General features: G+C 38.3%; 5 protein-coding genes across 5 annotated transcripts; 3 read left to right on the forward strand and 2 right to left on the reverse strand.

Moving 5' to 3' along the window:
• Positions 1 to 178: 178 nt before the first annotated feature.
• On the forward strand, positions 179 to 3,997 carry ECM30 (Ecm30p; the record flags this gene model as incomplete). Its single annotated transcript, XM_037288943.1, has 1 exon — positions 179 to 3,997. The coding sequence occupies one exon, from the start codon at positions 179 to 181 to the stop codon at positions 3,995 to 3,997; it is 3,819 nt and encodes a 1,272-aa protein (XP_037144838.1).
• Positions 3,998 to 4,102: 105 nt separating this feature from the next.
• On the reverse strand, positions 4,103 to 4,735 carry TSR2 (Tsr2p; the record flags this gene model as incomplete). The annotated part of the gene is made up of 1 exon (XM_037288944.1): positions 4,103 to 4,735. The coding sequence occupies one exon, from the start codon at positions 4,733 to 4,735 to the stop codon at positions 4,103 to 4,105; it is 633 nt and encodes a 210-aa protein (XP_037144839.1).
• Positions 4,736 to 5,109: 374 nt separating this feature from the next.
• On the forward strand, positions 5,110 to 6,795 carry CNA1 (calcineurin catalytic subunit A; the record flags this gene model as incomplete). The annotated part of the gene is made up of 1 exon (XM_037288945.1): positions 5,110 to 6,795. One exon carries the CDS (start codon positions 5,110 to 5,112, stop codon positions 6,793 to 6,795), a length of 1,686 nt encoding a protein of 561 aa, XP_037144840.1.
• A 167-nt stretch (positions 6,796 to 6,962) lies between these two features.
• On the reverse strand, positions 6,963 to 8,768 carry IMD3 (IMP dehydrogenase IMD3; the record flags this gene model as incomplete). Its single annotated transcript, XM_037288946.1, has 2 exons — positions 6,963 to 8,077; positions 8,318 to 8,768. The coding sequence occupies 2 exons, from the start codon at positions 8,766 to 8,768 to the stop codon at positions 6,963 to 6,965; spliced, it is 1,566 nt and encodes a 521-aa protein (XP_037144841.1).
• Positions 8,769 to 9,629: 861 nt separating this feature from the next.
• Positions 9,630 to 10,973, forward strand: ATG23 (Atg23p; the record flags this gene model as incomplete). The annotated part of the gene is made up of 1 exon (XM_037288947.1): positions 9,630 to 10,973. The coding sequence occupies one exon, from the start codon at positions 9,630 to 9,632 to the stop codon at positions 10,971 to 10,973; it is 1,344 nt and encodes a 447-aa protein (XP_037144842.1).
• Between the last annotated feature and the right edge of the window lie 58 nt (positions 10,974 to 11,031).

An 11,031-nucleotide genomic window follows, 5' to 3' on the forward strand; every position in this document is an offset into this window, starting at 1 on the left:
CGTCTCCGGTGATGTTTCCCTTTTGGTCAGTTTCCCCCTTCCGCCTGGGGAGACCATATGAATAAAGACCAAAGTCTGGATAAAAAGTATTTGAAGTGTCTGCCAAGAGATCAATTGAGATTCTGTGTTGCTTCGCAAGTGAGCTGTGGATTGGTTGGTCGTTATCTAGTTGTTGCCCATGGGGAATACAGACTCAAAGCTTAATGTGCTTTACAGAGACCATGTGTTCAAACTGGCTCGGCCTGATGTTGAACTGATCTATAATCCAAATGAAAAAGTCGACAAAAGCACTCATAATGTTATACCATTGTTCAATTCAGATTTAACTCTCGAAAGATTATCTTCACTGTATCTTGGTGGATCTAAAAAAACCGATAATGATCAAATTTTTGCTCCGTTTTATTTAGACTTCATTTCCGCAGGAAACAGTTTAACGATGGAGCTGTTCAACAAGCTTATTACGCATCAAGAATTGAGATTCATCTATAACGTTAATCCGACTAACTTCTGCAATCTTTTGAGATTTACGGCTCTTAAGATTTATCTGCTGAGCTGTTGCCTAGATACAGAATCAAATGCCAATTTGGAGCAACAGTTAGTGCAGCTTTTGGTTTGCACAAGGATTCTGACTAAAATTATACCGATCTACCTGGAAAAAAGGGGGAATGTTGATATTTTCTGGACAAGAGATGCCACGCATATTTTTGGTGATCTTGTCGCATCCAGTAGTAACGATGGTAATTCGCCAGTACAACCTTTGCCGCCGCTAGGTTCGCTACTAGTTAAGGCATGCATAAAACTACTTTTCGTAGAAGGTTTTACTATAACATCGATGGGATCACCGGGATCAATGACAGCACTTCTTTGGGAAAATGGTGTCAGTACTCAGGACTGTTCTTATCACAATCAAACACCAAAAGTTGATGCTAACAGACTTGAAATCGTCAATCTTTTATTGGCACTTTGCTCCTCAGACTTGTATCGAACGAATTCCCTTATCCTCGGTCCCAAAAAGTCCAATAAAGCTAGCTGCAATAATTTTCTGTATTTTCTGTCAAAATTATCACCAGAGTACGACGTCATATGTTTAACCGCATCTATTATTAATTTAACATGTAGGTACTGTTCCAACTATCACGAGGAGAATACGTTGCCTTATAATAATCTAGGTTTTAAGAATAGTCAGCAGCAACAACTTGCTTCCTTGAGACTATCTCTAGTACATTCATCTCTACAATTATTGAACCTTCTGTGTTTCAATTCTTGGGATCAAAAACAAATGTTAGACTTTGCACTCTCATTGAAGTTGGTGCAATTGGATAATAACGATTTACCCTCAAATATTGCTCTTTCATTTTTAGCAACATTAACGAGAGAAATCGATTTTAAATTAATTCTATCATCATTTGCGAGGATTTTCAAACTTCCAATAGATTTAGCAGTTGAGCAAGAATCCAATCCTTTGAGCTTCCCCTCGAGGAAGCCATCCTCGGCAAGTGGAAATGATAGTAACAACCATACCAGCAGCGGCGCCCATAATAATGACAATCACAATAATAACTCTAATAACCATAATGCCTCTAATGGTAATAACTATGGTGCCAACAATCATTCAACGGGGCATTCCGTTACAAACTCTAGTCATAATCATAATACAAGTAATCAACCTACAAATGATAAATCAAATAACTCCATGGCATTGCCTCAAGTCCCACCTTTATTATCCGAAGTTTTAATTTTCTTCACAAATTTAATACAGGAGAATAAATTATTTGAAAATTATATCGCAGACAAATTTGCAAATAAGATTGTCATATTTTCGGTTTATTACATCATCTTTTATGAGGACAATCCACAATTATCAGCTACTTTAATACCCTTATGCTATAACCTCGCGTTACTCCTAACTTCAAAAAAACTAGTATTGTCCAAAATGCTCGAAACATTCACTCCAAATTACTACACTAATAAACTACCAAACTTTTTCAAGTTATCCACTGGCAGCATTACCAATATAACCTACAGAGATTTCACTATAATTCATTTGTGCAATACTGCGATTTCAAACGCTCGAGATAATGTACAACCTCGACCATGGTTATTTGAGATTATCTATAATCTTATACCCATATCATCAACTCTCAAAGATGAAGAGCTGGCTCAAACATCATCAAAAAAGCATCCAAAAAATTTAGTTAATGGTGGACTTAGCTATAACGCCTCAATGAGTATATTAAACCTGCTTTCAAAACTAACTATTAAATCCTATTTGACAGTTTATGCTTCGAACATGAATGACCTTCCAAAGCCATGTTATTTGATCTCGCCCGGATTCAAATTAGATACAATAGCATTGATCTTAAGAGCAATGTCAACGTACATCATTCTGTATTTTAATGAAGCAAGAAATTTATTATTTGCTTTATGCCGGCATCAAAGAGTTCTGTTTCAAGTGAGAGATACCATTGAAACGATCACAAAAGCACTTCAGGGTCGAGGCGATATCGAAGGTGTTAAGATTCAACTACGTGATTATTTCGAGTATAGCATGAATCCTCGCTCAACTGCTAATGAAGTTAACTTTGTGAGAAAAGGATATAATCCTACCGGCAAACAAGAATTGACCACACAAAATATAGTGTTTGATAAGTCCAAAAACACAGCATATCAAACGGAGTGTAGCGTGGATGATTTCCAAGATGGTTTAGATGACGTTAACGAAATTGCAAGTCAGGGGGATGCTTCCGATCTAGAGAGTCTTAATTTAGAGCTCACAAAGACCCATTCAAATCTGGGCAAAACTCTCGAGATGGTGGAGCAGGCAGATCTCTCCAGGAATATTTTAATGAGCAATAGGGAGATTTTTTTTAAAACAAGACCAAAATGGCCAATTGGAATAACAATAAAATCCAAAGTCAAGAAGAATTCAAAACTCAGCCTAAGCGATTCGTGGACAGGTGCACATTCACTATCTCTCCTTATGAGGATCACAAAGATAATGTTACGCAGATTTCCAAGCATCACTACTATCACTACTACTGAATACTACAATATAATTGCAGAAATGGGTACATTCAAAGATAAATTCGACCTTGTCATCAATCCAACGCTTCCATTATATATACGAGTTTTGAAAGAAATTGAACCATTAAAGTTGGACTTATCCATCAAGAACGAGACTTATCAGCAATGGTTATATATGTTAATATGGGCAGATACATTTACCACACACTCTGGGTTTTATTCCATTTCAAATTCCTTTGCAAATCTGGGAACTATCAGCGATATCAACAATGTCTTGAATCTTCCATCATCTTCGGCGAATGATAATATCGCCGAATGCAACACTCCTACAGCTCCAAACTTGGAGCGTTGGAATTCAAATGGGTCAGGTTTATCAAGAACCAATAGCAATGGGAGTTCACTTATGGGTTATTTCGCTTCGCAGAATAATGATTTTGTACCGAATTCTCCGTTGGACACTACTACCGTTCGTCATGTTTCAAGCCCTAAATTAAAAAATGCCAGAAACAAGACTAACAATGTTGATAGTGGACATTCCTTTTTTAATTTTTCGTGGACTGGATTCAACAAAAATGATCATTATAGCCCAATAAATGAACAAGGTCAATACAAATCTTCCTCTTCGCAGTCAAATGGACATAGAGCATACATATTTACCTTGGACACCGGGATACTGAAGCCTAACACTTGGGCAGGAACAAATGTTAAACTTTTCGATATACGAAAAGAGGAAAAAGAGGAATTTTCATTTCTAGACATGACATCCTCCTTGTTAAAGAGATTCAGAATTGGAAGCAATGTCAGCGTGAATTCTTTGGAAAGCATAACCACGTCCGCGAACCATAGTAGTGGAAATCCTAACGGGGTCAATAACACGACCTCGCCATTGACGCCCACAACTTCGTCACCCAGACTACAAAGAGATAGGGCAACAAGCAATTTTGCACTCTTTGCAACTCCAAAGCAACTCTAACTTATTTTTGAACTTTCTTATAATGCATGACCTGATATTAATTATACATGTTTAACACATTAGTATACAAGAATTCGTCGGAGAACGCAGAGACTTTTACATTTTTTAATATCTTCTCCCCTTACCTATTTTTTGAACTAGCTCAAAACCGTCTTCATCTACTATAGGCTCCGGTATGGCGCTATCCATATCAACATCTTCTTCGACTACGCTATTTGTATTCTGATCATTTTCTTCGTCATCCTCACCATCTGACGATGACATATCAGGGTTTAATGGATCTTCTTCCACCTTAACTAACTTTGGCGCTGTGTCAGCTCTATTTTTCTCTTTCTCGAGCCATTTTTCGTACAATTCAGACACTGTAGAGTAGTTTTGCTGCTGGCATTCGATATAAATCTCTATTATGCGCACAGCAATGGGCAATGCGGAGCCGTCTTCGACATTGGTATCGAATTCATCAAGCATAGCATATAGCAGTGTCTCTTCGATCAATGGAGAATCAACGACCTTCTCATTCTTGAACATATCAACTACAATAGCGGTAATCCAGTCACGCTTGTCTGCAGAATCTGGTCCACCCCAGCTGTTCTGTACGGCAGTCTCTAGTGCGTCCCATTTGTATATCATCATGGATACACCCAATTCGAATCTTGCCTGCTGTTTTTCATCGGCAAACAACAAATTAGATAAGCCGGCAGGAGCTTCCACAAATGAGTCAGAGTTTTTGGTGCTCATTGCTTAAAAAGCTTGGATATTTAATATCAAATAAAATATGGTATAATTTGAATATTCTTCACTTCAATCAAAGATAGGATGAGATGAGCCTAGATCTTTCAAGATTTTTTTTTCAATTGCCAAAATTAAATACTACCACTCGTGATAAGTGACAATTGATGCCTGTCATTTCAAGATGACAAGGAAGCATACCTCTGGAATATATTTATCCAGAGCAGATTAGCTGTAGGAAAAGACCAGTTTTGAACAGCCCTTTGCATGTACATTTTCGAATTGTTCATCGGTCATTAAATTACGAGGGTGGTTTTCAACGAAGCTAAAAATCAAGGAAACAACTTTGCAACCACTGAAATTGCTTCTGATAGGTACCCAGGATGTTGAGTTCATCGAAGTCGACGGCTCAGATGAATACGGAGAAGATCAATGCAGCTTTGAAAGTCATCGAAAAGAAATCTTCTGTTGGGGGAGCATCTGAGGTTGGAAGTGAGAGGCTTGATAGCTACACTTTAGAAGATGGTACCAAGGTGTCAACAAAGGAAAGGGTCGTCAAGAATGTGCCATCAATTACGGCGAAAATTCCTTCGAATGAAGAGGTTTTTGATGCCAGGACAGGCTTGCCTAATCACGAATTTCTAAAGAATCATTTCAGGAAAGAGGGCAGGCTTCGTGAGGAGCAAGCACTTAGAATATTGGACATGGCGACCATTTGCCTTTCAAAGGAGCCGAACCTTTTACAAGTGCCGGCCCCTGTCACTGTTTGCGGTGATATTCATGGACAGTATTTTGACCTGTTAAAGCTATTTGAAGTTGGAGGTAATCCGGAGACAACACCTTATCTTTTCCTTGGTGATTACGTTGACCGTGGGCCCTTTTCATTCGAGTGTTTGATATATTTGTATGCACTGAAACTAAATTTCTATTCCCAGTTGTGGTTACTCAGAGGGAACCATGAATGCAAGCATCTTACTTCTTATTTTACTTTTAAAAATGAATGTTTGCATAAATATTCGATGAAGGTTTATGAAGCGTGTTGTCACTCTTTTAATGCGTTGCCGTTAGCGGCGTTGATGAATAATCAATATTTTTGTGTCCACGGTGGTATATCACCAGAGTTGAATACCGTTCAGGATGTCAACAAAATACACAGGTTTAAAGAAATTCCGTCTCGTGGGTTGATGTGTGATCTCGTCTGGGCAGACCCAGTGGAGGATTACGATGAGGATACCGTAACCAAAGGGAATTTTGTGCCCAACTCTGTTAGGGGTTGTTCATTCGCCTTCACGTATAAAGCCTCTTGCGAGTTCTTGCAACGAACAGGTTTACTTTCTATTATTCGAGCGCATGAAGCACAGGATGCAGGCTATCGAATGTATAAGAATACTGAAACTCTAGGTTTTCCCAGTTTGCTGACCTTATTCAGTGCACCCAACTATCTTGATACGTACAAGAATAAGGCCGCAATCCTGAAATACGAATCAAATGTCATGAATATCCGTCAATTCAATATGTCACCTCATCCTTACTGGCTTCCCGATTTCATGGATGTTTTCACCTGGTCTTTGCCATTTGTTGGTGAGAAAGTTACAGAAATGTTGGTATCAATATTAAACATCTGTACAGAGGATGAATTAGGAGAAGAAACGCCCATGAATCCGGAATACATCGAAGAAAAGGCAGAAAACACAGAGCATGCATCAAAGTCTAATTCAAGCGCCGCATCAGGTGTTACTATCAAGACCACTTCTATCCTGGATGATGACAATAGAAGGAAAGCTTTACGGAACAAAATTTTGGCTATAGCTAGAGTTTCTAGAATGTATTCTGTTCTGCGAGAGGAGAGTGATAAAGTCAAATACCTTAAGACAATGAACTCAGGAGTTTTACCGAGGGGTGCCTTGGCCAATGGGTCTACGGGTTTGAACGAAACATTATCAACATTTGAAGCAGCAAGGGCAAATGACCTGATTAATGAAAAGCTTCCACCATCAATTGACAAGGCCAAACGTGATAAGGATCGATATTATGAAACAATAATGAAAAAGGCTGAAAAAAAGAAGTAATCTTACTTTTATTTACTCTGAGATATAGATTTTCTTTAGGGAGTGTATGTTTATGTGCTTGTTTTAGCGTTAGTATTTCCTGCTGGCCATATACACTATATTTCGAATTTTGATATATATTCCTATTTAATTTACAAATAAGGAAAATGATTCACTGATTGTATTTTTCAATTATGCAAACGCTTTTCATAGGAATGCAAATTGTTGACACCACCCTCCAATTGTGCTGAAGCAGTTCTAAATTCGAATCTGATTTCACCTGATAGAACACTGTCCTGTAATTCTGTCAAATTCTGAACACCAATATCTTGACAAGAATGTTGCAAACCATTGTATAAATAAGGAATGAATTTTTTAATTGAACCCTTGTCAACAACAGCACCAGAGACACCTTGAGCAACCAAAACATCATCACCTTCGGAGAAATAACGAGAAGTAGCAGCATTGCCCTTAGCATCAGTCTTTTGCATAGCATCAATTGATCCCATACCACGGTAAACCTTTAATCTTTTACCATCTCTGAAGAAATACTCACCAGGAGATTCAGTTGTACCAGCTAACATACCACCCATCATACAGGTTGAAGCACCAAGAGCTAAAGCTTTTACAAGGTGACCAATGTTTTGAATACCACCATCAGCAATACATGGAACACCAAATTCATTAGCAAATTTGCAAACGTTGTACACCGCAGTACCTTGAGGTCTACCACATGCCATAACCTCTTGAGTAATGCAAATAGAACCGGAACCCATACCAATTCTTAAACCATCTGCACCGGCGGCAATCAAGCTTGCAGCTTGTTCTCTGGTACAAACGTTACCAGCGATAATTTCTAATTCTGGGTAAGTTTCTTTGATCCATTTGATCATATCCAATTGGAAAACGGAGTTACCTTGAGATGAATCCAAAACGACGACATCCAAACCTGCTGCTGCCAACAATTCTAATCTCTCTCTGTCTGCTGGCATGGTACCAATAGCGGCACCGCATAACAATTGCTTCGTTGTAGCGGATTTAGAAGCTAATGGGTAATTCTGATTTTTCATTAAATCGGTTCTTGATAGCATAGAAATTAAATTGCCGCCTGCGTCGACAATTGGCAACTTTCCTTTTTTAGTATTCTTCAAGATTTCGTTACCTTCAGTAAGTGTGATACCTTGTTTACCTGTAACGACATCTCTGGTCATAATTTCAGAGACAAGTACAGAGTCATCCTCAATGAATTGAATATCACGAGAAGTGACGATACCAACCAATTTGGATAGACATTTACCAGTTTCTATAATGCGACTTGTTAGTAAAAAAAGAACAACTTTGAAGACTTTTTCAATGCCAAATTATTCTTAGAATGCGAAATCTCATGATGAACAAATCAGCTGAATATATTATCTACAAGATCGTTTGATCCTTTTCAGTAGAACGAAAGTTATTAAATAGTGTGTAATCATCATAGAAAATCATGAATAATCTCGACTGGAAAAATAAAATGGCAAAAAAAATAGTGAAATAAATGACATACCAGTTACTGGGAAACCAGCAAATCCAAATTGCTGCTTCATAGCCCTAGCTTCACCAACAGTGGTCTTTGGTGAAATAACCTTTGGTGAGTTGATAAACCCATTTTCGTATTTCTTTACCTTGGCAACAAACGATGCCTGTTCCTCCTTAGAACAATTGTGCTGGATGATACCGATACCACCCAACAAAGCAATGTGAATAGCCATCTCAGATTCGGTGACAGTGTCCATTGGTGAAGACACAAATGGCGCATTCAAAGAGATTTTCTTCGTCAACTTGGTTTGCAAGTTGACTACAGATGATGGAAAGTTGACTTTGCCTGGCAAGATCAAAAAGTCATTGTAAGTCAAACCACCTCTAATATTGGAGTCCATCAACTCGTCAACGGACAAACCATCTTTTTTTTCGAAAGTCTTCAAGTATTCTAACGCTGTTGTGTGATCTCTAACCATTGTTTTAAGTAAATTGAATGAAATACGAGCTATGGGTTATGGGGGTTCAATCCTCGGTATTTTATGCTATATAAAATGGATTTAATGAATCGTAAGAATATAATTAAAAGAACCACTACATTTAAACAAAACAATTATTCCCACAATACTGAAAAAGAATCAATGAAATGTAATACAGAATCTCTCTGGACTAGAGGAAACCTCTGCCAATATTTATACTTTTTCATTTTGCGTGGCGATGAGCTTTCAACAAAAAAAGAAATGTGAAAATTTTTTTTGGTCACTATGCTTGCCATGTAAGCAGCACGCACATAATGCGGGCAAGAGCGTCTACAGTCACTTAAACTAGCCTGGTTGTCAAGCCTTGACCTGGGTCTGCAACTAGATCCTGCCAGTGTGAATCACATGAAAATAGTAGAGAAGTGTATATAATTGCAAGCTTGAGATTGGGGTTACTATTCCGCTCGGGATACCCTTAATGTGCATGCACGCATCGGTTATGATCTTTCATGCCGTTCAGCAACAGATTCTTGTGCAACGATTCTGAACAGTTTCCGGAATACATCTATGGATCGTTATCATTAATTGTCTACACTGGCAATCCCGAACGGAGGTTCGCCGTGTATTGCAAACCCTAAGTTGAAGGAAAACAACATGAAGATTAGGGCTTTGGTGATACCCTAACTTTTTATCAGGGCACGGAACGGGAATGTACCCTACCTTCTGAAAAGTAGGGCTTGTTTTCCACAATTACATCTTATCGATATGACATTTTGAGATGGGGAAAGATCACAAACGTGAGAAGTAGTACTTGTAGATTGCAGGAGCTTTACATAATACGACCGTTTCCGTAGAGCTGCAATGGGATTACAGGATGTTTTGAGACAAAATGCGGAAATCACAGATTTCTTGAAGCAGCTTGTGGAGATTCACGCGCATGCCCTGAAGGAACAAGCTTTATCGTCGGAGTTATATAAGATTAGAGGAGACATCCTTATTTGTTTCAATGATCTCTGCAGGTTGAATGAAATGCTGATAGCGTGTGACGGTGAAATCAAGGAAGAAATAGATGTGCTGAAGCGTGCAAAGGCAAAGTTTCGCAAATTGGGCCAAAAAGAGCAGCTCTTGGCGAGTGAAAGAGGAAAGTGGGCGGAAGTGAAGGAGAATGCTGACAAAGTGACACTGGATACTACTGCTAGCTCGACGAGTTCTGTAAGCGTTAGTTCCAACTATCGTCCCTTCCTGGACCAATATATAGAATTGGTTGGGGCGCAGCAGACCACATTGGCACAAGAAGATACCGATTCCCTTGCAGAAGAGACTGAGGATGATCCAAAAAAACTCATTGAGTCTGTTCAATTACTCGAGAAGTGTCATTCTGATAATTTAAAGGACATTCAGAAGCTGGAGCAGCTGATGAAAACGTTTATGCGTGATCGGCAGTTCGTTGAAAAAGAATTGAAATTGCAAAACGGTAAAATACGACGTAACACAAGACACTGGGATGAAGAGTTGAAGAAGGTAAGACAGTCTAGGGAAAAGGTTTTGGTGAGAGTTGGTCTTTTATCAAGTGATTTACAGGAATCTTCCTTAACAAAAAGATTTTTTAATTTTAATTTTACCAAGGGTAAAGATGAAAAGCTGCAAACTGAGGTGTCCGACATCACAAGTCATTTTATGGAATTCACCGATATGAAAATATTTTCATTGCAAGATCAACTGACTCACAAGAAGGAAGACTCTTCTCGTCTTACAAATCGAAGAAATATATGGAATGATTGTATGCAATGCGTCAAAAATTTAGAAGATCAACTAAGCTTTGCATTATCCAACAGTGACGATTTAGTTGATTCATCATCCAAAGTTATAACTTGGCTCAGAGAAGCTATTGATTATTTAAATAATCTCGTAAGAGCAACAGACTTTGAACTTTTGACAAAACTTGTTAATAATGAGAAGGAGGTCATTGAGAAGGCCTATAATGAATTTCCTAAAAGTGAATTGAAAAAAACACTAATGCCAAATACCATTTCCCATTCTTCCTCACCTCCAAGACACCATCCGACTCCACCGTTTTCTGTGGCGAGTAAGTCACCACCAAAAATCGGAATTTCTGAACTTACGGTCAACTTAACAAGTAATGAGAACGCTTACGAATTGAGCAATAAAACTTTGATGAAAAATAAGTCAAAAAAAAAGGATTAATGACATGCTTGTGTATTTTATTTACAGTTTTCTGATTCATTCTATGCAACGAAGGTTG

Source organism: Zygotorulaspora mrakii, chromosome 5, assembly GCF_013402915.1.
Source record: "Zygotorulaspora mrakii chromosome 5, complete sequence".
NCBI classification, from domain to species: Eukaryota; Fungi; Ascomycota; class Saccharomycetes; order Saccharomycetales; family Saccharomycetaceae; genus Zygotorulaspora; species Zygotorulaspora mrakii.